Source organism: Heptranchias perlo, chromosome 22 (assembly GCF_035084215.1).
Source record: "Heptranchias perlo isolate sHepPer1 chromosome 22, sHepPer1.hap1, whole genome shotgun sequence".
Taxonomy (NCBI): Eukaryota; Metazoa; Chordata; class Chondrichthyes; order Hexanchiformes; family Hexanchidae; genus Heptranchias; species Heptranchias perlo.
The window spans coordinates 12,168,192-12,195,907 of NC_090346.1; the positions used below are offsets into that span (position 1 = coordinate 12,168,192).

At 45.1% G+C, this 27,716-nt stretch overlaps 1 protein-coding gene across 5 annotated transcripts; it reads left to right on the forward strand.

Moving 5' to 3' along the window:
* The first annotated feature begins 474 nt into the window (after nt 1–474).
* Nucleotides 475–25,945, forward strand: zfand2a (zinc finger, AN1-type domain 2A). Of its 5 annotated transcripts, XM_068002927.1 has the most exons (11): nt 501–566; nt 5,953–6,059; nt 10,990–11,118; nt 12,986–13,080; nt 13,776–13,907; nt 14,347–14,498; nt 15,846–15,968; nt 17,229–17,277; nt 19,440–19,510; nt 21,810–21,941; nt 25,566–25,945. In XM_068002927.1, the coding sequence occupies exons 3-11, from the start codon at nt 11,064–11,066 to the stop codon at nt 25,765–25,767; spliced, it is 1,011 nt and encodes a 336-aa protein (XP_067859028.1). In that variant the 5' UTR covers nt 501–566; nt 5,953–6,059; nt 10,990–11,063; the 3' UTR covers nt 25,768–25,945. The 5 variants fall into 5 exon arrangements, with proteins under 5 accessions (XP_067859027.1, XP_067859031.1, XP_067859032.1 ...); XM_068002926.1 differs by lacking the exon at nt 5,953–6,059 and having other exon boundaries at nt 475–566; XM_068002930.1 differs by lacking the exon at nt 5,953–6,059 and having other exon boundaries at nt 475–566; nt 21,857–21,941; nt 25,566–25,698.
* The last annotated feature ends 1,771 nt before the right edge of the window (nt 25,946–27,716 follow it).

Here is a 27,716-nt window from a genome sequence, read left to right on the forward strand (position 1 = left end):
AAACCATGAAAACAATGACAGTGCATTTTTGTTATAAAGTGAACTATTGAATACAGGAAAACATCAATCACAAAATTAATAGCCCTGGCACAAAGTACAACTTTTAACCTTGAGCCCATGTGTGAACTGTTGTTGACCTGGTCGGGGAAGGAGAGTAAAACACCAACAGGGCAATGGGCAGGTGAGGAGGGCCTTCTATTTATGAATGGAGCCCCAGGCCGCGCCGAGTCATCGCCGACGTCATTGGCGCGTGACGCTGGGGGGGGGCGGGCTGATTACGTCACAAGGTGTCTTCGCGTCATCACGGTGCGACAACGGGCATAACGGTTGGAACCGTTGCATCTTTATTTAAGGTTAAATAAAACCAAAAAAAATAATGTGCTGGTCAAATACTTTACAAAAAAAAGCGATGGGAAGTGGGGAGGGGAATAATGCCCGGATATTTATATGTAATAATATATTACATATAATAGGGCATGGGGCCGTGACGTCATCAGGTCGCGCCAGCAGCTGAAGGGGCGGAGCTCGGGCCGGGGGCGAGAGGAAGGAGCGAGGCGGCTGGACAGGTCGGTAAAGAAGGTCCGTGGCTCCGGCCTGTAGGCGAGCGGGGACCGGGTCTGGTGTTAGTGGGTCCCTAGGCCTCGGGGTTTGGCTGGGGGCCGCGCTCGGTGTCTCTGGGGGGGGGGGGGGTGAGGGCGATTAATGGAGCTTTAAACCGGGCCCTGATTGCCGAGGCTGCCCGGGGCTTGACATGGGGCTAACACCCCCCGCCCGCCCGCCCCTTCTCTTCTCTTCCCTCCATCCTCGGTCTCGGGTCAGCGCTGTCCCGGGGGCTAGGACCCCCCGAGGGGTAGCAGCGAGAGAGAGAGACCGCTCCTGAACTGCGGCCGGGAAAACCGACCTGGAAGCAGCAGGTGGATCCTCGGAAATACCGAAAACAACCGGGGCAACTCCCCCCCCCCCCCCCCCCAAAATATCCCCGCTCTGTAACCCGGCAGACGGCGGGGTGAGTTGGAGAATGTGCTGATTTATAGCGGGTCTGATGGGCAAGTGTGAGGCTCGGATAATAGGCCAGATGTTTAGTATTGAAATGGCCATAGGCTGATGAGCCTTTAAAGTTATTTAATCACTGTTTGGTGCTGGTGGTTGAATGAAAAAAAAACATAATCCATGTCCTCAAAACTGTCAGCTTTAAAGTTGGGACTTTTAAAAAAAATTCTCTCATTCAAATCCTCCCATGGCCGCGCCCCTCCCTCTCTCCCTCCCCTCCCTCTCTCCCTCCCCTCCCTCTCTCCCTCCCTCTCTCCCTCCCTCTAACCTCCTACAGCCCTCCGTGATCTCAGCACTCCTCTAATTCTGGACTCTTGCCATCCCCCCCTCCCTTCGCCTCACCATTGGCGGCCGTGCTGTCATCTGTCTGGGCCCTAAGTTCTGGAATTTTCTCCCTAAATCTCTCCTCCTTTTATAATGCTCTTTAAATGCTTGGTCAAAGAGAGAGGTTTTAATCACCCGTCCTAATGTCTCATTTGGCTCAGTGTCAATTTTTGTCTGATGCTCCTCCTGTGAAGTAGCCTTGGGAGGTTTTATTATGTTGAAGGTGCTGTATAAATGCAAGTTGTTGGAACTTAATCCAGGTGTTGTGAAGAATGTTGATGAATCTCAGCCCAGTCCCTGAGATGGTGTTTTACTGCTCCAACTGTCTGCTTGACATCTTTGTATTCTGTATCCTGGTCTATGTGTCAGTCATTTAATGAAATTGGTTCACCAGGGAATGCAGGTGGTGCCCGGTTGGAGGCTGTCAGTGACGTGTGTTGGTGTGCTAGACTGGCTGATTGATGTATTGTCAGTTCTTGCTTGTTGCAAGTGATTTAAAAATGTGGGAATAAATGATTTAAGGAAAGCTCAAGAGTATTGATTTTAAATGATATATGTTTGTAATTGGGTGTTTGGGTAGATTTTGAGTAAAATGCTTTGTGGCATAGCTGATAATTTGAAAGCTTGAGTGAGAGTTGTTGTAAACAAATTTGACTCAAAAGTTGCATTTTAAAACTCAGTGGGGATTGTATCTGCTTGGTACTTTGTGAGAATAGACCATCCCTTTCTAGCTTTGGATATTCAATGGTGTGATAAATATACCAGACCTGTGAACCCAGTCAGCACACAATAACGTCTGCCCTTTGCTTGTGCAAATTTAATGGAGACCTGGGCAGTCCTGAGCCCTGATGGTTGTTTGGATCTGTGCGCAACACTAAGACCTTGTTGCTTCGGACTGGTTAATGACAAACTCTGTTAGTTTCTCTACTGCACAAAGGCACTTTTGATGTAATAAGTATGGCATAAGCTTTCACTATTTCTGACTTTGGCACCATGATTTACTCATGCAGGGGTGTTTACACAGTGGCTGGTTTCACTCCAGTAGCTCACCCAAATGTTTGTTTTTCATTTGTGAGCTTAGACAGTGAGTGTTGGCAAGCTCTTTGAGCATGAGGAGCATCGCAGCTGATCCTGCCCGTTCTTGACAGTACATTGTATGTTTTCCCCCTCTGTAGCCCAGGGACGCTTAGGTTAATTGTGCCATTGTTGTCACCCCAACTGAGATGAGGTGACTTTGAATAGATGAAGGATGCAATCTGGGCTCCATGACCAAGTGCTACACCAGGAGGCCAATTCTCTCTCCCATAGGTGTAGGCTGCTTGCTCAGGTAAGGTGGGTGCTGGAAGCTGCCCCCGATATCTTGCTCCAGTCAGGGATCACTAGGCAGCGACTAAGAGCAGGAACCCTGCTCTATTGTTCCCTCCCAAGCCCTCTGGGCACTGAGGCCGATTATACTGCTGGCCCAGATAAGCGCAGCTGGAGGAGCAAACTGAGGACCTTCATGGTATGGGTAGTTCAGCTGTTCCCTGGATAAACTTGCTGAGCTATTGGCGGAGCTAGCAAAGATGTCTTTTTTAATTGTAAATGTGAACCGTGTGCAGGATTCCCTAATCAATTTCTTCCCTGGGAAGAGTTTTCATGCCTAGTGTAATGACTGATGTGTCATTGAGTCCCTCACACTTTGTTGTACAATGCAGCCACACACAATAGTGGGGTGATGAGAGCTACCCTCCATCAAATTGGATACTTGATTCTGCTGCTATTGATGGTTTTACTGCTGCCCATGCGAAATAAGGCATGAAGCTCCATTGGTGCCACAGTTGGCACTTGTTCCTTTTTTTTGACTGTCTAGTTAACGAAAACAGGGAAAAATAAATGTTTATTTATCGAATATGTTTGTTTGGAGCCCGTATTGGGGTAAACTGGCTTCACGGAGATCCTAAGCTGTATACTGAGGAAGGCTAGCTTTCTGCCGCATTTATAACAAAGAAGCTGTTGAATCAGCCTCAAGGCTTCTAGTGCTATGGAATCAGGCTTATTTGTCTTGCAATTGTGCACCAGAGCCACAAACATACTGCCTATGCAAGTTTGTGCCTGCACTGTTTTACAGTACAACTATTCTGGACCCTCCCCAGACCATTTGGGAAGATTTGTACATGGTAATAACATCAGCTTGTGCAGACAGAATGACCGCCCATCCTGTCCGCGGCAAGAAAAACTGCTGGCTGACACTTCTGGAGATGGCTGTTCACTGTTGCTGTCTGGATGCGATTGCCTCCAGAGGCTGCTGGGAAAAAGAAATGCATCTTGAACTGGGTCTAGGCCCCTCGAGCTGGAAGAGCCGCCTCATTTACCTCACAGTGGTGCAAAGTAAATGTAACGTTCATGTTTGTTGTAACTGCTTAGTGCTCACTGTGAAGGCTCATAATATTAAACTGTTGGTGTGAGTGTTCCAGGTTTACACGTGAGCCTCTCCCCTGTCACTGTGAAGGTCTTGTCACAGTTTTGATGAGGCGGAATCGTGCTGAAATGCCAGATTCACCATGTATAGCGCAAAGCATAGCAGACACTTGCTGTCTCAGTAATGAACCTCAGGCATTCACATGTAAAATTATGCTGAAATTTGTCACTTTTTCACTCTGTAGAGCAGCTACTGCATTTGAAAATGCAGCTCGAGAATGGCCTTGCATTCATGCAGGCTATTAAATTTATCAAGTTGCCTAACTAATTACGTAGAAAAGCATGTGTGTGTGTGATGCACATCTGGTTGGATCCCTTTTAATCTGAATCTAGTTATCGATATAACTAGCAGTAGGTAGATGCAGAAAGTGGCTCAGTGGCTTTGTACAGTAACTCTTCATCCCTCTGCCGTTCCTGACCTGTGCTCTGCATTTCCCACAGTATTTGTCTTTTCAGACTGTAGGGAACTGAAGGTACAGATTAATGCCTGGTCAGTTCATGGCACAACAGGTTGGAGCGTTAACATAACTGCACCAGTCCTGCCACCTTGCTCTTTGTCTGATAGTAAAGTGTAAACATGGGACGTCGAAGATAGACATGATAGAAATAAAAAGAAAATCAGCGACTGCTGCAAATCTGAAATAACAAATATGGCTGAAAATGTATAACCGGTCAGTTAGCACCTGAAATGGAGGAACCTTAGGTAGGAACTTCAGGCCATGGGTGTTGTGTATTTCTCAAATATGGCAACATTGCAGCTCGTTTTTTGCTGTGACTTGCTGTGAGATACAGAGAAGCATGGAGGAGTTTGACCTTGGTGTGGTATGGAGAAGATTGGCAGCGGTGCAGGTTAACAGAACTGGGAGCAAGAGCAGATGTGACCGAATGCATCCAAAGAAACTGCTAATCCAATTTAGCACCAAACTTTCTAGCTACATTGAGTTTAGTTGTAATATCCAGTAAACATGTTTTGTAAACACTTGCTTTTGTTCCCATTGGTATATCCATGCCATGTTCCCATTGGTATTTCTCCATGGGACTGCTGTAAACATGTTTGTTAAAGTTCAGATTTTAGTTGTCACTGGCCTGATCAGATACAATTTCAATCGACTTACTCGGCAAATAAAATAAACTTTTTATTAAAATTTCTGCCCCTGACTCGCACAGGATATGGTTCCATGGGCCCTGCTCAACCTCTGGTGTCTTGCCCAAGTGCTCACTGCTTGTATGAGAGCCAAGACAGTGAGCTCTGTGCTCAAAATCATGAGTCTAGATAGAGAGAAACTGTTCCCATTGGTGCAAGGGTCAAGAGCCAGAGGACACAGATTTAAGGTAATTGGCAAAAGAACCAAAGGCGACATGAGGACAAACTTTTTTATTCAGCAAGTGGTTATGATCTGGCATGCACGGCCTGAAAGGGTGGTGGAGGCAGATTCAATCATGGCTTTCAAAAGAGAATTGGATAAGTACTTGAAAGAAAAAAATTTGCAGGGCTACGTGGAAAGGGCAGGGGAATGGGACTAATTGGATTGCTCTTGCAGAGAGCAGGCGCGGACTCGACGGGCTGAATGGCCGCCACCTGTGCTGTAAGCATTCTATGATTCTCTGGCAGGCTATTCAACTTGGCAGGAATATTGCAGCCAAGCCTGACCCATTTCTCTCACGTGCCCTTTACAGTAGCGGTTACTGGGTAGTAATCGAGAGCAAGAACACTGGTTTGCATTTTTTCCTCCTCTCTAGCCCAGGGTGCTGCAACTAACTGATAGGCCGGCAGCTGGGTTACTATTTGGATCAAAACTGGTGGCCGTGTAGCTCAGTGCCATTACACACTTAAGCCATTGGGAAACATTTAAATTAGTTTACAACTTATAGCAAGTGCTGTAGGATCTACAGTGGCTGTCAGTGTAATATGATTAGTATCACAGGGGACTATGTTTATCATGTTATCGAGTCAGCTCAATTCGTGGAGATACTTGATCTTGCCTCATAGGTGGCTGCTCCATATCTCATTAAGGCTGGCACAGTAAGCTGTTACAAAAGACTTGAGTGAGGATCGAGTTGTATTTGAGTTCAGAAGTGGCCAGTCCAATACTTTGACATAATATATCTTCTCCACAGAGGAATGTTGCCTCCCTCAATTCTCGCTTGAACCCAGAGTCTACTTCAAAAATGAGATTGGTGCTTAACCCCATGCAGCGTACAGTAAGAACCAGTCAGCAAGAAGGGTAATTCTACTCTATGGCTTTTTACATAGAATGTATAGCATAGAAACAGGCCATTCAGCCCAACTGGTCTATGCCGGAGTTTATGCTCCACACGCACCTCCTCCCACCCCTCTTCGTCTAACCCTTCTATTCCTTTCTCCCTCGTGTGCTTATCTAGCTTCCCCTTATGCTATTCACCCCAACTACTCCTTGTGGTAGCGCATTCCGCATTCTAATCACTCTCTGGGTAAAGTAGTTTAGTGTCCAGACTTCTCCTGAAACTATACATGGAGACTAGAGTGAGAGATGTGGTTTAGAGGGAAAATTGTCTTTTGTCGAACTTATTAGAATCAGAAATTTCAGTATGAAAGTGGCCATTCACCTATGGTGCCAGTGTTGGCATTAGCAATTTTAATTCTAGTTCCTTGTTCTTTCTCTCTACTCTTTTTAATATCATAATTGTTGCAAAATATACTAACCCTCTATCTTAATTATCTCCTAAAACCTGCTTTGAATATTAAAGTGAAATTCATCAAACTGGTGTAGTTTTCACTTGTGGATTGACACTGGCCGCTGCACTATTGACAGTAAACTCGTTATGTGCATCAGCAAAAATGGTTGTGACTGGTGCCTCTGGCAGGACACATGCCTGGTGGATTGTTTGTGTATTTGGCCACTAGAGGGCTGAGCAGCTGTAGTGCAGTGACGCCCATTATAGGCCAATGAATCATGCTTGCTGCTCACAGTTCTTACAGACACTCCCTGGGTACTGGGAGAAATTACCAGTGCCTGCTAGGTAGTTGCAAGCAATGACCCTTTTCAAAAATGACTCTGCATTGGCAGTTGTTGTAAAGTGGAATGGAACACTAGAGACTGCCTTGCAGTATAAGGATAAAATAATTGTTAGACAGGGAAAGACCATTATTCCCACCAAACCCATTCTCATGGATCAGCCCAGCTGTCCAGCGACATAAATGGATGGCTTTTAGAGGAACAGGACTAGGTATTGCTAAACTCCTTCAAAAAACAATCCTGCAATATTAATAATGCTCCATAGATTCCACCTGCAATACACATCCACCATTGTCCTGGCTAAAGGGGTCAGGGAGCTGCTCTAATTAATCTAACAGGCTGTTAAGGAAGTGCACTCGAGTTTCTCTTTGTTGAAATGCCTCACTGCCACTTGATGCTGACTTGACTTGGTGGCTACGATGATGTTGGGACTTCAGCGTGTGACTCTGCTCTCCTGCCCTGTGGTGTACCTTCTTGGCACGCAGTGTGGTGATGCATACAGAATTACTGCGGTGTTGGTAATGCAGCAACTATAGAGATTGATAGCTGTATATATTTATGGTAAGGTATGTTTTTTGGGCTTTCCATCTACTTGGGACTGTTTACATGAAACTATGTTCATTTATTGAAATAGTGACAATGTCACTAGAATTCCGGTATCCACTTAAATTATGAAAACACCCAGCAGTACAATTTAAGGTTTTGTATTTTTTTTTTACAAAACTGGCATTGGCTTGCCTGTTTAGTAAGGATTATTTGCCTACAACTTTACACGCACAGGACAGTGTCTTTAGGAGTAAAAGCATACACTCGGGTGAAGTGCTGGTAGTTACAAGTCTTGCTTGTGATGTGAAGTGAATATTTGCTCCTCAATGAATTTTAAAGTCCTCATCGACACACCTCCATGGCCTTGCCCGACTCTACTCTCTGCAACCTTCTCCAGTCTCGTCTTCTCTCATGCCCTTGACTCCTCTACTCTCCTGTATAATCTGTGCCCCACTAGCCCCCTCCCTGTACTCTATCTTGTGCTAGAGCCTCCAGTATCTCAGCCTTCTTATCAGGAACTTTTAGCTTTTTTTTTTATTCGTTCATGGGATGTGGGCATCGATGGCGAGGCCAGCATTTATTGCTCATCCCTAACTGCCCTTGGGAAGGTGGTGGTGAGCCACCTTCTTGAACCGCTGCTGTCTGTGTAGTGAACATTCTCCCACAGTGCTGTGAGGAAGGGAGTTCCAGCATTTTGACCCAGCGACGATGAAGGATCGGTGATATATTTCCAAGTCAGGATGGTGTGTGACTTGGAGGTGACCGTGTAGGTGGTGTTCCCATGTGCCCGCTGCCCTTGTCCGTCTAGGTGGTAGAGGTCGCGGGTTTTGGACGTGCTGTCGAAGAAGCCTTGGCGAGTTGCTGCAATGCATCCAGTGGATGGTACACATTGCAGCCACAGTGCGCCGGTGGTGAAGGGAGTGAATGTTTAGGGTGGTGGATGTGCTTTGTCCTGGATGTTGTTGAGTTTCGAGTGTTGTTGGAGCTGCTCTCATCCAGGCAAGTGGAGAGTATTCTATCACACTCCTGACTTGTGCCTTGTAGATGATGGAAAGGCTTTGGGGAGTCAGGAAGTGAGTCACTTGCCGCAGAATACCCGGCCTCTGACCTGCTCTTGTAGCCACAATATTTATGTGGCTGGTCCAGTTAAGTTTCTGGTTAATGGTGACCCCCAGGATGTTGATTGTGGGGGATTCGGCGATGGTAATGCCATTGACTGTCATGGGGAGATGGTCATTGCCTGGCACTTGTCTGGTGTGAATGTTACTTGCCGCTTATCAGCCCAAGCCTGGATGTTGTCCAGGTCTTGCTGCGTGCAGGCACAGAGTGCTTCATTATCTGAGGGGTTGCGAATGGAACCGAACACTGCAATCATCAGTGAACATCCCCATTTCTGACCTTATGATGGAGGGAAGGTCATTGATGAAGCAGCTGAAGATGGTTGGGCCGAGGAACTCCTGCAGCAATGTCCTGGAGCTGAGATGATTGGCCTCCAACAACCACTACCATCTTCCTTTATGCTAGGTATGACTCCAGCCACTGGAGAGATTTCCCCCTGATTCCCATTGACTTCAATTTTACTAGGGCTCCTTGGTGCCACACTCGGTCAAATGCTGCCTTAATGTCAAGGACAGTCACTCTCACCTCACCTCTGGAATTCAGCTCTTTTGTCCATGTTTGGACCAAGGCTGTAATGAGGTCTGGAGCTGAGTGGTCCTGGCGGAACCCAAACTGAGCATCGGTGAGCAGGTTATTGGTGAGTAAGTGCCGCTTGATAGCACTGTCGACGACACCTTTCATCTCTTTACTGATGATTGAGAGTAGGCTGATGGCCGGATTGGATTTGTCCTGCTTTTTGTGGACAGGACATACCTGGGCAATTTTCCACATTGTCGGGTAGATGCCAGTGTTGTAGCTGTCCTGGAACAATTTGGCTGGAGGCGCGGCTAGTTCTGAAGCACAAGTCTTCAGCGCTACAGCTGGGATGTTGTCGGGGCCCGTAGCCTTTGCTGCATCCAGTGCACTCAGCCGTTTCTTGATATCACGTGGAGTGAATCGAATTGGCTGAAGGCTGGCTTCTGTGATGGTGGGGATATCAGGGAGGAGGCCGAGATGGATCATCCACTCTGCACTTCTGGCTGAAGATGGTTCCAAACGTTTCAGCCTTGTCTTTTGCGCTCACGTGCTGGACTCCGCCATCATTGAGGATGGGGATGTTTGCAGAGCCTCCTCCTACCGTTAGTTGTTTAATTGTACACCACCATTCACAACTGAATGTGGCAGGACTGCAGAGCTTTGATCTGATCCGTTGGTTGTGGAATCGCTTAGCTCTGTCTATAGCATGTATGTAGTCCTGAGTTGTAGCTTCACCAGATTGGCACCTCATTTTTAGGTGCGCCTGGTGCTGCTCCTGGCATGCTCTTCTACACTCCTCATTGAACCAGGGTTGATCCCCTGGCTTGTTGGTAATGGTAGAGTGAGGAATATGCCGGGCCATCAGGTTACAGATTGTGCTGGAATACAATTCTGCTGCTACTGATGGCCCACAGCGCCTCATGGATGCCCAGTTTTGAGCTGCTCGATCTGTTCTGAATCTATCCCATTTAGCACGGTGATGGTGCCACACAACACGTTGGATGGTGTCCTCAGTGCGAAGGGTAGATTTGTGAGGACGAGGCCAAGTAGGTTTTTCTCTCTTGTTGGTTCGCTTACCACCTGCCGCAGGCCCAGTCTGGCAGCTATGTCCTTCAGGACTTGGCCAGCTCAGTCAGTAGTGGTGCTAAAGGCACTCTTGGTGATGGACATTGAAGTCCCCCACCCAGAGTACATTCTGTGTCCGTGCTACCCTCAGTGCTTCCTCCAAGTGGTGCTCAACATGGAGGAGGACTGATTCATCAGCTGAGGGAGGGCGGTAGGTGGTAATCAGCAGGAGGTTTCCTTGCCCATGTTTGACCTGATGCCATGGGTCCGGAGTAGTGTCCGATGCCGGGTGGTCCGTCCAGTTTAATTCTTATTATGACTTTTAGCGAGATTTTACAACTGAGTGGCTTGCTAGGCCATTTCAGAGGGCAAGTAAGAATCAACTACATTGCTGTGGGTCTAGTCATATATAGGCCAGACCGGGTAAGGACGGCAGGTTTCCTTCCCTAAAGGGCAGTAGTGAACCAGATGGGTTTTTATGATAATACGGTAGTTTTATGGCCACCATTACTGATACTAGTTTTTTTTAATTCCAGATTTTATTTAATTGAATTTAAATTCCCCAGCTGCTGTAGCGAGATTTGAACTCATGACTCTGGATTATTAGTCCAGTAACATAACCACTATGCTACCTTGGTCGCCTTTAAAAATCTTCTACACACCGCTTCAACTAAGCTTTCAGTCACCTCTCCTAACCCTCCTGCAGAAGACTAGGCGTGCAATCCTTATCTCCTCTAAATTGATTTATGGTGATTTTTCTCTATTAAAGGTACTATTTATTGTTCCATCGCATGATATTAATGCATATTGCCTCTATCACTGTGCTAAATATCCTGACTGACAACACTGGTGAGCTATCTCTATGCAGAGTGTATAGTACTTCAAATAATTAAACACTCTTATACTGTTACAGGTAGCAATAACAGCAAAGTCAAATTTGGACACAACAGCGCCTGATCTATAGTCCTGAGGGATACATGTCCAAAAATGGAGTTTCCTGACCTGGGGAATCACTGTTCCGAGAATTCCTGCAAGCGGCTAGGTAAGGGTGAAAACAGTGAAGTATTGTTTACACTGTACATCCTTCTCACAGTTTTTCAGATTGTTTACACTGTACATCGTTCAGAATTATGTGCTTTGTAGGATAGGAGAGATAAAACTATCTTTCTCAAGAGAAAATTTGTCATTTTTCTGCTCTGCTGAGTATCTGGCCTTAATCTCCTCTCTCTTCCCCCTCCCTGCCCCCCCCAATTCATTCCCTTTATAACAAGGTACCTTGCTGCACCATCTTGCCTCTACTGGTCCCCAGGAACAACCTATGCTGGCTCGTGGTCATGCCTTTGGCTGATCCAGACTGATCGCAACCTCGGTGTTCTATTTGACCCTGAGCTGAGCTTCCGATCCCATATCCTCTCCATCACAAAGACCGCCTACTTCCACCTTTGTAGCATCGCCCTGCCTCAGCTTATCTGCTGTTGAAACCCTCCTCCGTGCTTTTGTTACCTCCATACTTCACTATTCCAATGCTTTCCTGGTTGGCCTCCCATCTTCCACCTTCTGTAAACTGGAGCTCATCCAAAACTCTGCTGCCTGTACCAAATCCCATTCACCCATCAGCCCTGTGCTTGCTCATCTACATTGTCTGCTGGTCCACCAACGCCTTGTTCTAAAAATTATCCTTGTGTTCAAATCCCTCCATTGCCTCGTCCCCGAGCCCTATAACTGTCCAAGGACTCTGCCTTCCTTCAACTCTGGCCTCTTGTGCATCCCCTGCTTCCTTCGCCTCACCAAATGACAGTCGTGCTTTCGGCAGTCTAGGCCCTAAGCTCTGGAATTCCCTCCCTAAATCTCTCTACCTCTCTACTCCTTTAAGGCGCTCTTTAAAACCTACCTCTTTGACCAAGCATTTGGTCACTTGTCCCAATATCTCCTTCTTTGGCTCAGTGTCAATTTTTGACAGATTACATTCCTGTGAAATGCCTTGGGATGTTTTACTACGTTAAAGGCACTATATAAGGAAATAGCTTGCATTTATATAACACCTTTCACAACCTTAGGATGTCCCAAAGTGCTTTACAGCCAATGAAGTACTTTTGAATTGTCATTGTTGTAATCTAGACATGTTGTTGATCATCAGATGTTGGCATGATATTATAAATTGAGCCAACATAAGCATCTCAGTGCTTTGGTGCACTGTTGTGTCAGAGTGTAATAAATCAGTCGTTCTCCCATAAGATGCTGACCTGTGCACTCTGGAAAGGAGGAAGGGTGAAGGTCCTCCCCAGGAATGGAAGGAAAATAAAACACATTAACTTGGTGTGCTCTTCGCCACCACGTGTTTGCTTAAAAGCAGCAACAGCAGATACTGGAGCACATCACCTGCTACCTTTTTGAGGGGTGCGGTGGAGGGGGGGAAAGAAGAGGAGAAAGCAAAAAGAAAGAGGAAGGGCAGAGCTAAAGAAAGCCCAATAAAGCCATGAATAGTTGAGGAAAATTGCAAAATGTTCAAGGGAGTTTTTTTTGCCAATTTTCTTTCCCTTCTCACTGCCTGTTCTGAAGGTGTAGACTCAATGGTGGAGTATGGGGACTGGGCACTTTCCAGTACCTCACTGGAGTGACCATTATTCTCGAGTGTTGATCATGTACCAGCATTCTAATCCCGCACGGAGGGGGACTTGTCAGAGGGCAAGCCAGATCCTATATGTTTGTCCAGTAGCGATAGTTGGATGGGAGTGGGAACCCTGGCTGATTTTTCTTTCTCTTCTCCCACCCCCACCACCACCCCTCCCTCCCCCACCCACGAAACCCCAGAGGCCAGTTGTAATGACATTACAGCAGCTCTAGCTGAATTGAGCAAACTCCTTCGGTTGTCTGTTTTGCCCTGTTAAGATCCCTCTTGTCTCTTTCAGATTTTCTTCCCATGAAGTGTGACGCATGTGCACAGATCTTCTGCAAGGACCACATCACCTACACAATGCACAAGTGCACCTCCGCCTATAAAAAGGTTTCTATACCATTCTTAAATGTGCCCTCTATATAAACAGAACCTTTGTTTAGTCTCACATAAAACTAATGAGGTCTGACATCTGGAACAAGTTTAGAAAATTCAGGCAACACACTTTTTTTGCATAATGTAAGTTTTTCCTCCTCAAACCCCCAGTTTTCTCCATTTTTCATTTTTCTTCACCTGAAGATGCTGACTCCTACTGGAGTTTGCTTCCATGGGTCTCAACAGCCCTCTGGTGCCTTGCTCAAATGACTTCTTCCTGTGAGTGTCAGTGGGCTATTTGACTGTGGAGGGCATCACAACCAAGCCTGACTCTATCCAGGTGCACTTCCCTGCAGGAATCAGCGGATAGCAAACAAGCAGGAATTCTCTGTCTCTGTCTCATTTCCACGTTCTGATCAGATTTGAGCTGGTCTTTGGTTTATTTACAAGCCACTTTAGCAGATCTAGCTGAGGCAATGTTTTATTTTCTCCCCTCCACAGAAATTGTTTTCAAGGGCGGTGGGGCACATACAGATGTAAAAAGTGGTAGGAGTTAGTTTATACAACTTTTGCCATCCCTCGTTCCCATAATGTCAGTTAGGGAATTCCAGGATTTTGACCCGGTGATAACGAAGGGCGGTGTGTGACTTGAAGGGGAACTCGAAACTGTTTCATTGGGCTGTATTTAACATATACTTGATTATCTTAAGGACATACAGGTACCCGTGTGTCCGCTGTGTAACATACCAGTTCCTGTCAGAAAGGGAGAAATGCCAGACATTCGGGTTGGTGAACACATAGACCGAGAGTGTAAATCTGACCCTGCCCAGAAAAAGCGTAAGGTAAGGCCTTTCTCCGTATATACATTCATTAGATTGCTGAGTTGTAGAATTATTTTTTCCACATTTCTTCCCCTTTCCTGGCTCATGCTGAAGTACCATGCCGTGATGCTGGGTTCATCCAGTATCTTGCTGAAGTCGTCATTCTTCACAGGTGAGCTTGGGTATTGCGTCTGTAAGTTGTTGGGAGTCAGCCGTGGCTCAGTTGGTAGCACACTCTCTTCTTGAGTCAGAAGGTCATGGGTTCAAGTTCCACTCCAGACACTTGAGCACATAATCTAGCCTGCCAGGAAAGGAGTCCTGCTGTATATTTTCAGCACACTGGCTACAGGTGATGGTCCCTCAGCCCATTTTGTACTAAGGAGCAACTGTGTAATCGGGTAGCAGCAGTGAGGATCTCCTGCTAAATGAATGGTGTCAAACCAAAAAATGTGTGTTTCAGATTTTTACAAACAAGTGCTCGAAGACCGGGTGCAAACAGAAAGAGATGATCAAAGTGACATGTGACCAGTGTCACTTAAACTTCTGCTTAAAACACAGACACCCCTTGGATCACTCATGTGAGGCTGACGGGAACCCTCTCTCCAAAGCAGGGTAAGAAAATGCAAACCAACAATCTTTCGCCAATATTATGCTTCAGTGCAGAAAGGCAATAAACAGGAGCACGGGTAACCCTGTGAAATGGGGTTTGTTGTGGTCCCTAATATTTTTCCAGTTTTCAAAAATGCTTAAAATGGGACGTTCTAATGCAGAATTATACACAGTCTTTCCTCATTCAGTGTTTTCTGATCTAATGGACTGCTGAGTCTGGTATGATGGCAAAATGGTTACTGTTAAATAAGTTGCTGCCTTGTCCTAATATTTGCTTGGCAGTGACTCAAAGAAAGAGACAGTGAGGGGGGAATTATATCTGCGGAAAGTACACCCTCATCTCTTTATTAATTTATTACGATCTTGTCTTTTAGCTTTGTTGCTGCATGCTGCTTCCAGGTTTGTTAAAGTCTACCATTCTGAGTCTCTGCTTTCCTCCTGGGCTCTGCTAGTGGCCCAGGTTATGGAGGTGGTGTAGTTTCAGTCAGAGACTGCAGTGGGGTGCCTTACACTAGGAAATGGCATGAGTATGTAGCAGTAGTTCAGCCAATCTAGAAATACCTAACTATGGAGCAGTACCTAGCTAGTAGTCATTTTTTTGTTCATTTGGCTCAAACAGCTTCAGATTGAATGTGATTTATTTTTAAAGTACTTTCCTTTTGGGTACTCTTAGTTATAGGCTGGGTCTGAACATTGAAACGGTGTATTGTCTTGAACACAACTGTGCTGGAGCAAATACACTTTGTGTGCAACGCCCAAAATGTTGGCTGTTGCCATCCCTTGTTTGCCATTGGACTGTTTCCGAAACCCATGTTTTGCCACAAGTGATCGATGCCAAACTGATTACAGCTTTCAAAAAGGCTCTGGATAACTAAATATTAAACGACATGGGGAGAAAGCAGGAAAAAATAGGACGGTGTAAAATCAGCCCCCGAGGGGGCCTAAATTCTACACAGACAAGAAGGGTTTAATGGTTTCCTCCTGTGCCGAAATATCTCTTTCTATGAAAGCTGTAATTTTTTTGTATGACTTGCATTTCTGGTATAAAATGGGTTCAAGCTGTAAACTCTTGGTATTGAGTCACATAATTCAGTCTGCACTTTTATTATAAAATGTACCTCAACGTGCAGTGACTACACTGTGGGGCCGAAAAGGAAATGGCAATCATACCTTGTGTTACTTTAGTCATGTGGGATGAGTCTGGCCTCTATATCCTGACTGCTAACAAGGATCCAGGCTGTAGTTAAAGAAAAACCTGTCACAGCTGAAATTTCAATGTGTGAAGCAACTTTAAATTGCTGTTTTTACAGTGTCGTTATTTTAATTGACGCTTTTTTGTCTTTTTGAAAGTAATGCTGCCGTCGTGAGAGCTCAGGGGACATCAAAACGCAATGCGATGCCATCTACAAGTAAAGGGGCATCCAGCAGTCGGCAAAATGGACTGAATACATCAGCCCACCCACACTATAACAGGTACAGTCAACAGGCCACGCACTGAATTGACTGAGATCGATAGATTTTTGTCAGGTATGGGTATTAAGGGATAGGGAACCAAGGTGGGTAAATGGAGTTAAGATACAGATCTAATTGAATGGCGGAACAGGCTGGAGGGGCTGAATGGCCTACTCCTGTTCCTATGTTCCTGCTCTGGCCCACATCTGCAGGAAACAGCCGTTTGCCAAGGGATTAACTGCACCAGCTATCCACCTGCCTAAACCGGGACAGGACACTGATGCAGCTGAGTCATTTATTTTCCCTCTTTAGAAAGAGGGTTTGAAGTCGGTATGACCATTTTGTATACTTGCTGTTTGCATCCCATACCATTGCCTGGCCTGAGGGGGCAGGCTGGTAACATGCTCCTGGGCTTCTGATGCAGTTCTATAACCACCTGCTAGCAGATGCCTGTGAATTGGCTGGGTTTCTTTACATACCATTACTCCCTTCTGGGAGATGCTTTGTCTTTGCTGCACTATAAAAATCAAGGATTAAATTTGACTTGGTTCTTCACAAAGCATTGGGGAACTTTAAAGCTTCAGAACACTTGTGCCTGTTTGTGCTTTCCCTCGTTACTCAGGCAATCCATGCCACACACCGTTTCCCAATAGATAAGAAGATTAGCTTTTGCTAATATTGTCCTTTTTTTTTCATTTGGCTGCTGAATGATGTACCCAATTTCCTGGCATGGTTTCTCTCCATTTTTATTCCCACCTGCCCACGAGGAAGCATCTTGCATCAGCGCATGTAAAATGGGGATGTTACTGGTGAGGTGCTTCCAGTATCTTTCAAAATCAGAGCCATCGTTGTTAAAATAATTCTGTGTGGGACTGACATCTATTGTGGCTGGATCACTGGAAGGTTGATAGTCCATGCAGAGTTAAAACTTTCACATGCGACTAATAGAAAAGTTTACATTTTTATTTGTCTTCCTTTATCACCTGGTGGTGCTGTTCCTTGATGCCTCCACTCCCCCAATCCAGGGATGCTGAGGATAATTGTAGCCTCACTACTGCAATCCTACATAAGATCAACTAACTCGTAAGAGACCAGGGATCGAGCTCAGGACCTTCCTGATCAGTCTGACTTGGTTCCACAATAGGCAGTACACTTACCAGCTGAACCATCGGGAGAGAGTTTAAAGAGGTCACACTGGGTCTTGCCTGAAGTGGCAAGTGTCATTTTGGAAGTCCAAATGCCTTTGAGATTGGAAAGTGATTCTGTGCTTTTTTTTGACAGTGACCCACCGAGACCAATCCCTGCATCTGCATCCCTGCAAGGAGGATTGGTGAGTCTGCAACAGTGTGGTGATGACCTTTTAAAGGACTGAGCTCAGGTGTTTCAACATTATTATGACAATATTCTGAGGGCTAAATGTTACTGGATGACTGTTGTGCAAAGAGAAAATTGGGGTGGAAACCTCAAGAAACAGTATCACTGGCTCTGTTTGGGTGACCTGTTACATTGGCCTCTAGCTCTAGGCAAAATATGAGGCTGTAAAGGAGTCTAATTCCATGTTGAAAATGTAGTAGAATCCTGAATGAATTTGTGTGTGTGTGTGTGTGTGTACATAAAAATATACACAGCACTTTATCAGATCGAAACATCTGTTCATTTGAAGTGACAACTGTTCTGTGTCGGTAAGATGAACAGCCAATTAATCGTTTGGTGGTATTAGTTGAGGGGGTATTGTTGCCCGAAACACTCTGAGAGCTTCATGCTCTTCCTTGAATAATAGGATCTTCAATGTCCACCTAAACGGGCAGGCGGGACCTCTGTTTCACATGTCATTTGAAGTGACATTGCCTCAGACAGTGCAGCACTCCATGTACTGCAATGGAGTTTGAACCCCACATATTGATGGCTTGAAGCCACAATCATCTGACTCTCGGACAATAAGGCTATGAGCTGAGTCCACTTGTAACCTGAGGACATCCTGTGTTTATTTCTGTGTATATATGCGTGTAACGTATGTTTTAACCTGCATTGTAGAGATGTTGCCTCTTTTTCAAATATACAGAGGTACCTCTGAAGCAAATATGACTCCATGGCTGAGATGGACAGTCAGAAAAGGAATTACGATTGTCACGTTTGAGGGCATGATAATGAGTGGCCAAGCTGAGAATATAGATCAAAATTCTGTAACTAATACTGTAAATGCACAGCAGGTCTGTGTCTGAGAGGTCAACGTTCTATGGTGTGACCCTTTATTGGGGCAATGGAATGGCCACACCTACAAAACATTAACACCTCTCCCTCCGTAAGATGCTGACCTGTGCGTTTTCTATTTTATTTTTGATCCTTGGAGCATTTGCTAGGGTGTTGGGTACGTGAAGCCAACGATTCAAATCCCAATGGTTTTGGATCCGATTGTAGATGGAAATTTACATTTCTAGACTATTTACTAATGTAGTGCTCTTTTTTAAAACAAAAATGGGCTGAGTTGTTCCCAACAAGAAATGGCCAGCTGCTGTTCCCTGCCTTGTAATTCATTGGGGTGACTTGGTGTTCCCGCTAGCCGACAGTACCATAACAATGAGCCTATTGGGAAGTTAGCCAAAGTGAGCTACTCTAACTTCTTCAAGTTGTACATTAAGAATCACAGATGTGGGACTACATAAGAATGACTGGCTTCCCCTCTTGTTTGCACAAGTACGTAACCACTTTGTGGGTACGTGTAGGCAATTGTGGCATAGGTGCTGTTGACATCTAGTATGAAGGAAGTACACCCTTGCAATAGATCCTTGGAGCTAGTACAAGACTAGCAATATCCCATTTAATTTAGACAGTTACCTCTGTTTGCAAGACTGCCCTCATGGGCACCCCATGAAGCAAATGGCTTGGCAGTAGATACTGTTGGGCACCATGGCCTGCCTTGGGCAGGGGTTTCTCTCTAAATGACTCCAAGCAATGGGTGTCATCAGCTGCAAAGTTGCCAGGCTTGGCACTTGTGTTCAGGTTTGCTGTCTCTGGCTGTGGACAGACTGACCTCAGTCCATCAGTGCCGGCCAGCATTGCGCTTTCGTTATTGCTGGCCTGTCTGAATTTTCCCCAGACATCAGCGGAGATTGCAGCCAGATTGCCAAATTTGTACTAACTACATGTACACAACATGCACAGTTCAATAGTCACTGGATCAGACCCACAGTATAAATAGGGTAGATTGGGAAATAAGAGAATTGGCTTGTAAACAGTTTTGTAATACAAATGGGGTTGAAAACTGTAGTGTGGAACAGTAAATGCAGACTATTTGTTTCAAAAAGAGCTTGGCTTTATACAAATTGCTGTTCTCATTCAGCTATGATTAAGATGTAGCTGCAGAAATTGCAAGAAATACTATGCAGAACCTGTATTGCTGTAGGAAAGTAAACTGAAGTAGTATAAATCATCTGTTGGGTTTAGTCTCTCACTACCATTGCGGTGAGTGAATTTCTCGTTTTTTTTTTTAAGACTGAAGAACAAGCCCTGCAGAGAGCTCTGGAGAGATCTCTAGCTGAATCTTCCAGAAATACAGCTCCCAGGTAAAAAGCATAGCTCCGACAGCTTTTGAAATTCTGTAATGTTTCATCTGTTCCTGTCAGCAATTTTAACATGTTTAGAGTTGTGGAAAGTCTTAGTCTAGTCCTGTTCACAAATCTACCAAGTTATCAGATTATTTTTGTCCCTACTTTTATCCGTTCATAACTGAAGATGCTAACTTAAGCCATGGTTCCACTGGTGACTGCTTTTCACAGCCAAGCCTGGTCCTTTGTCCTCCCTATGTACACTGGGGGCATACGTTCTAGCAGGAGTTTCCGGGCAGTGTTTAGAAGAAGGAGCTTCTTTTCCTTCCCTCCCCTCCCTTCCTTGAGCTAGAGCTGTTGATGCCATTTGTCACTCCTACCATTGCCCTGCTGAGATCAGGGCCTTACTGGTCTGATGACTTGGTTTCAGGTGAAGCACTCCAACTGAACCATCAAGGGAACTCTGTATTTAGTATTCAACGTGAAAGTTGCCTCTTAAGTTATCAGTAAGTTCATTGTTGGACAGTCTTTGGCAGTGAGAGTACCACAGGCTGGGGTGCAGCCCTGAATGTGTGGACCAGGCAAACTAAACAGTAACATTTCGCTGGTATTGCATCAATGGAGGCAGAATAAAATTTGCAGAGTGCTCAAACTAGACAGCAAGCTGCAGCAACTAGAGTAAAGGTCAGCAACAGAATTGAGGTAATGACCTATCACCGTGTTAACGGTTCAGCTTGTGATACTGTAATAGTATGGCCTGGGCCTGCTTGTGGCCTAACTCCCCCTATACCTGTGATCCTCTGTAGACATGTAATTCCATTGTTTGTGGACTGACAGGCTGGTGAATGTTGATAGAGCTGGTCTATTTCCCCCTCCTCTTACTGTCAAGACAGGTAAAATCATGGAAGGCTGTTAAACGTGTGCTAGCTCAACATCCATAAAGCAAGTGAAAGGACCTATGGTTTTAATGGAGCTATCGTGCATTTGAAATCAGAAGCTCGTTGTGTAGATAATGGGGCTCGGGCCCCATCACCCACGGCTCCAGCCTGTCTCGAGCAGAATGCGGTTTAAGATTGCGGGCCTTGACGTCAAGCTAGTGAAGGGTTATAGAGCAAAACTATGACTTGTATGTTAACAACAAAAGATTTGGAGGATTGTGCAGCGGACAGGAGTCGGCATTCAAACAAAAAGTGAGCAGCTGCTTCAAACTGTGGAGGATGTTCTGCGCTGATGGGTAGCCCTGTGAGGAGATTAAATGCTGCTTTTTAAAGAAAAAAAAGCCAATCCAGCCCATGTTCAGTGGGAGTGGGGGCGGGGGGGGGGGGGTGGTGTCTGATGCCGTGGAGCATTAGTGTACAGAGTACACTGCATCCCAGAAGGCCAGAATCCAACTCCTTTTGGGATTCCCAGACAACGAGTTGCCCGACTGTCTACGTAGAGCATAGATAAGCAGAGGTGGAAGGAAAAGTGTAAATCAACTTGTACCAGTCTCATTTGATGACATAAACAGTGGGGTAAGTGTGGGAACAGTGGGTGGATGCAGAGGAGTCGGAGAGGATGAGGGAACAAGTCTTTATTTTAAAGACTCGAGTTGCTGTGTGCTGTATACGTCCTATTTGTTTTTTTATATATTGGGAGGGAAGAAACTGAGAAAGCCTACCCCCTAGTTTTGTACTTTCGATTGGCCACTAGGGTGAAGCGTCTCCAAGGAAATCTAGTCCCATCTGTCTTGTACCCTGGCTACATATCTCCTGCTGACCGCTTTAATGGAGTCGTCTGTGTCCCGCACTGCCTTGTTCTCTCAGCTGGAGCAGGCTCGTATGGAGGGATGTGACTGAAGCCAGCTGGGAAGACAGTTTTCCCATCCACCGGAGACTATGTTCTTGTCTCCGGGTTTAGGTTTCTCAGGCTCTTCAGCCTCTGGTTGTGCAAGACATTTTTGAGGGGCAGAAACTCCTGTTGTAAAGCTGTCTGTGGTCTCACAGTAGCACCTTGCTCAGAGGCTGCATGTTAGAATTCTAAGCGACCCTGCTGCCTGTCCAATTCAAATGTCCTTTTCAATATGTATGTTTCAAGTTTTGTTTAGGCAAATAGACAAAGATTAATACATAATGACTTAATCTGTATCAAACGTGTGGAGCATAAACACTGGCATAGACCAGTTGGGCCGAATGGCCTGTTTCTGTGCTGTAAACTCTGTAAATTGCTTATGTTCCATCTGCTTTCAGTCCTGCTACCAAAAGAGTTGTGTGTGTTGCTTGCGACTGGATGTGTCCGGCTGATAGTTTCGCTCGTGATGTTTTCTTTTCATATTAAGGTTGTATCTATTTCTCCCCGTCCCGATCTTGTCCATCCTGTGTTTAGCCCCGAGGAGCAGGAGGACTTTGCCCTGGCCCAGGCTATTGCTGCCAGCGAGGAAGAATTCCACAGACGGCGACAGCAGCAGCAGGTAATTGCAGTCTGAAGGAATGCACAGTAACTTTGCAGATGCCCCTGAGTGCCAAACTGCAGAAGTGGCCTCTATTGGAGTTGGGATGAAAGCACTTTTTCTTAGGACCACTTCCATATGAAAGTAATTTACCAGTTTTTTTTTCTATTATTTAAATTAAAATCATGGGCACTGTGTAATTGGGGGAACTGATTTAGAATTACCGAGCATTTATGGCTGCTAAATTTGTCAGGTTATGTGGGCAGTGTCACTAAAACACTCCATTGGCCTTCTTAATGACTAGATCAGGTCCCTGTCACAATTGGACTCTTAATTCCTACCCAATTCTCCTATTATGTAATTGGTAACCACGGTTTAAACAAAAATAATCCGAAACAAATCTTGAAGTTAATTACTTTTTTTAAACGGCTCTGAGACTCGGGCCACATTTAAAAACACTGAAGGAAAGGGGGCCGAATATGGAAGGCTTTTTCTTTTTGTGCGTGTAAAGCATGAAAAGATTCCCTGCTAAGCTGCCCCAGCTGCCTGTCAACTGCGTCTGATAACTCTCCGACATCAATGAAATTCACTGAAGCGTTAAATTAATAAAATCAAGGAGTCTACTTTGAATTTCAGATGACTTCAGGAGCAGGCGAATTGTAACTTTAAATTCTTCTCTCATTCTCCGTGTATTACGGGTGATCAAAAGCTCACGGAGAAGGAAGTTTTTAGCAGCACGTTGCGTTGCATTGACTTTTTTCTTGTACTTTAGTGTCCCCCACATTCAAAATTCCACCCCCCCTCACTATCTATCTATAGCAAACATTACAATATCGTGAGCTTCTATCATTTGAAACCTAAATCTGCACATTGCATTCAATGGAACATCAGTATCTAAGTCCATCCCCCTCAATTTGCACTCTCCCCTTAATGTCGCTTCTAAAGAGGATTTTAAAAAAAAGTCTTAAATGAAAGTGTGTTACCTATCATGCTGATATAGTCTTGATGTTTGTTTTCCATTTCTCTGTAGCTAGCAGCTAGCTGGTAATCATTTTAATGTTGTAATACTGGTTCTTAGCGAGAACTCAGCTTAAAAAAAAAACAGCCTTGGCTCAGTATTAGCACTCTGGCCTCTGAATCAGTCATGGGTTCAAGCCTCACTCCAGAGGCTTGGACACGCAATCTAGGCCGACACGTCAGACAGCACTGAGGGAGTGCCGCACAGTTGGAGTTGCCATCTTTCGGATGAGACGTTAAAACCGAGGCCATGGCTGCCCCTTCAGATGAATGTAAAAGATCCCACGGCGTTATTTGAAGAGCAGGGGAATTCTCCTGGTGTCCTGGCCAATATTTATCCCTTAACCAACATCACTAAAACAGATTATCTGGGCATTATCTCATTGTTGTTTGTGGGACCCATCTGTGTCAAATTGGCTGCCGCGTTTCCTACATTAAAAAGAAAGAACTTGCATTTATATCGTGCCTTTCACAACCCCAGGGCATCCCAAAGCGCTTTACAGCCAATGAAGTACTTTTGAAGTGTAGCCACTGTTGTAATGTAGGAAACACGGCAGCCAATTTTCACACAGCAAGGTCCCACAAACAGAAGTAATTTTCTCACTTCTCCTGAGTGTGCTGCCTTGTGCTGGGATACAGTTCCCCATGGGTGACCCTTCTGTACCTTGCCCAAGCCTAGGCAGACAATATCTGCAGGCTGTTCCATTATGATGGGTTTGCTCATCCTGTCCTGACTTGATACACATCCATTTCCCAGCAGGAAAATGGGCCAGGATAAAAAAAAAATGTTTTTTAACTGTCCCTAACTAAGGCATGGAGGCCAGTTAATTCTCCTCTACTGGTGTCCTAACTCAGTAGACAGGATCAACTCTGACACTACCTTGGTCTGTATGTCTCAGTATCCTATCATGCCATATGTTTACACCCTGAGCCAGTAGGTCAACAGCCAAAGTCAACTTTTAAAACAAAACCTTGCTGTGTGAAAATTGGCCACTGTGTTTCCTACATTTGTTTTAATTTGTAAAAGTTTGTAATAAATTCTCAGCTAAACATGCCAGCTACCAGAAACCAAAGTCATCCAACAGAGGTTAGCCAAATCCAAGATTTTGAGCTCTGATGAGTTGAAAGGTGTTGCAAAGTATCAAGTGCAGCAGGAAAGCAGAGCACACTTGGAGAAGCAAGGATTAATCAGGGATAGTCAACATGGCTTTGTCAAGGGAAGATCATGTCTGACTAATTTGATTGAATTTTTTGAGGGGGTGACTAGGCGTGTGGATGAGGGTAACGCAGTGGATGTGGTATACATGGATTTCAGTAAGGCCTTCGATAAAGTCCCGCACAGGAGACTGGTCAAGAAGGTACGAGCCCATGGAATCCAGGGTGCCTTGGCACTTTGGATACAAAACTGGCTTAGTGGCAGAAGGCAGAGGGTGATGGTCGAAGGTTGTTTTTGTGACTGGAAGCCTGTGGCCAGTGGGGTACCACAGGGATCTGTGCTGGGGCCCTTGCTGTTTGTGGTCTACATTAACGACTTGGATATGAATGTAAAAGGTATGATCAGTAAGTTCGCTGATGATACAAAAATTGGTAGGGTGGTAAATAGCGAGGAGGATAGCCTCAGTCTGCAGGACGATATAGATGGGTTGGTCAGATGGGCGGAACAGTGGCAAATGGAATTTAACCCGGAAAAGTGCGAGGTGATGCACTTTGGAGGGACTAACAAGGCAAGGGAATATACAATGAATGGGAAGACCCTAGGCAAGACAGAGGGTCAGAGGGATCTTGGTGTGCAAGTTCACAGATCCCTGAAGGCGGCGGAACAGGTAGATAAGGTGGTAAAGAAGGCATATGGGATACTTGCCTTTATTAGCCGAGGCATAGAATATAAGAGCAAGGAGGTTATGATGGAGCTGTATAAAACACTGGTTCGGCCACAGCTGGAGTACTGTGTGCAGTTCTGGTCGCCGCACTACAGGAAGGATGTGATCGCTTTGGAGAGGGTGCAGAGGAGATTCACCAGGATGTTACCAGGGCTGGAGCGCTTCAGCTATGAAGAGAGACTGGGAAGATTGGGTTTGTTTTCCTTGGAGCAGAGGAGGCTGAGGGGGGACATGATTGAGGTGTACAAAATTATGAGGGGCATAGATAGGATGGATACTAAGGAGCTTTTTCCCTTCGTTGAGGGTTCTATAACAAGGGGGCATAGATTCAAGGTAAAAGGCGGGAGGTTTAGAGGGGATTTGAGAGAACTTTTTCACCCAGAGGGTGGTTGGAGTCTGGAACTCACTGCCTGAGAGGGTTGTGGAGGCAGGAACCCTCACAACATTCAAGAAGCATTTGGATGAGCACTTGAAATGCCATAGCATACAAGGCTACGGACCAAATGCTGGAATATGAGATTAGATTAGACTGGGCTTGATGGCCGGCGCGGACACGATGGGCCGAAGGGCCTCTATCCGTGCTGTATAACTCTATGACTCTGTGACAATAGAGATGGTTGACGTAAAGGGACTGATGATTTCGGGATTTCCTTTCCCAACTTCTGGAGCTGAGTAGTAGTTATCCACAGGCTAGTGAGTAAGCGACATGGACCAGCATTCTAATCCTCCCATCCCCCTTTTGTTTCAGACCCAGCAACGAAGTTCTAAGTACTTGCCCTGTAAAATGTCCTGACCCTGGCATCCTGACTCCGTGGCACTACCTTGTTCTTGATTTCTTAATCTGTGTCCATGGAACCCTGGACTGGACCATGCTTTCTGAAAACAAATCGAGCTTCGGGTTTAAGGAAATAAACACCCTCTGCTCAGTGAATGCTCCTATAACTCTATGATTGTATGATTATATTAACAAATGTATTTTCTCTGAGCTTTTCTGTTGAATTCTTGTAAATTTATGTAACTGAATAATGAAGAGCAGAGTAATGTGTATAGCAGCAGAGTGCACAAGGTGCAGTTATCATATTTAATCGTGAGAATATTGATTTCTAAGAATAAAGTATTTTAAAATTAGTGTTTTGAGTAATTCATGTGATCAGTGAAATATTTTGTGTATCTAAAGAGATTCAAGGTTATATATATGGGGGAAGAGAGACTACTGTCTTCCTACTTGCCTGGAAGATGGGCTTATATTGTTAGCCTCCCAAAGTGGCCATTGTTTGTGTAAGTGAATGTCGGGAGGCAATTCAACTGTGGAAGGCACCACAGCAGAGTCCAATCCAGTCCTCGCTCCACTCACATTTCCCAGCGGGTGAGGGAGGAGTCACTGGACAATGGGTAACTTTGCTGCCCCAGCTACCTTTTCCCAGAGTGGTGACTGAACAAGGGACCTTTTGGACTAAGCGGCTTAGTGTGCGGGTCTTTTACTCGCTAGGAACTCGAGAGCGGCTGAGAGAGATCTGGTCTTGGGTGGCAGCGCAAAACAGGCGGTAGCGAACCAGCGGCCTGTTCTACACCCAATCTGATTTTCTTTTCCATTCGGGCGGCCGATTCCGCCCCCGTTACCTTTAACTTGACACGATGCTGCATTCAAGTTGGTTTGCATTTGCAGTTTTCCCTGACAGCACTTCTGGGTATTTCAGAAGATTAAAACTAATACTATTGTGTAAAATTGACTCAAAAAAAACTCCCCCAGATTGATTTATCCAATTAACTTTATCAGTAAAGTTGCATATGAAACCTGTTCAGGTTGGATTATCTGAATATTCACACCTGCAATCTCCACTCTTGACAGAAGTGAAATTGTTTGGATTTTTCTAAATATTAAATTGAAATTGTTTAACTACAGCTTCAAATGTAATGATTTTTTTGACTGCATTAACTAGACATTTCTGTATTAATGTCGGGAGAGCCTTCCCTCGCTTTTACCTTCTGTACTTTAGGTACTTAGACTTGTTCTGGAATGAAGCCGCTCCCATTCTGGATTATTTAAAAAGTGCCAAACTGTGGTGAGCTTAGTTTCTTTCCACTTGCCAGTTGTGCTGTTTAATGTGTTGTGTAATTAATCTGAACAAAACAAAAATCTAATGACTGGTCAAGAACACATTATTGACTTGATTGTTGGTAAATTAGTCACCAATAATACCACTGGAATGATATTGATGCATCTTACAGTTGTGTGTTAGTGAACTGACCTTCACTTAATGTGACCTACACTTTCCACCGGTCCCAGATTGATAAAGAACAAGCTTTCATTTTATAGAAGTGCCTTTTCATGTCCTCGGAATATCCTAAAGTGCTTCACAGCCAATCAATTACTTTGCTGTGCAAAAAAACAATTTTATAGGCTATTACAGCAGCCAATTTGTGCACAGCAAGGTCCCACAGACAGCATGTGACAAGTTGATCTGTTTTGGTGGTGTTGGTTGTGGGAAAAATGTTGGCCAAGGCACAGGGAGAATCTATACTCTTTAATTAGTGCATTGGGATCCAAACAGGGCCTCGGCTTAATGACCTGGCTAAAAGACGACACCTCTGACAATGCAGCACTCCCTCATAACTCCACTGAAGTGTTGGCCCAGATTGTGTTCAAGTCCTACATTGGGGCTTGAACCCACAACCTTTTGGCATGGATGAAGGTGTTAGCACTGAGGCTTATCCTTCCTCATAGGAATAGGAGTAAGCCATTCAGCCCCTCAAGTCTGTCCCATACTATGACACTTAGCATTGCATCTTGGCTTCTCAATTTAAAATAAAATCTCCCAACACTGCCATCCCTTTCCTTAAATGTAAAAATTCATCCTACCCGTCCCCCTGCCCCAACCCTCAAAAAAAAACAACTATG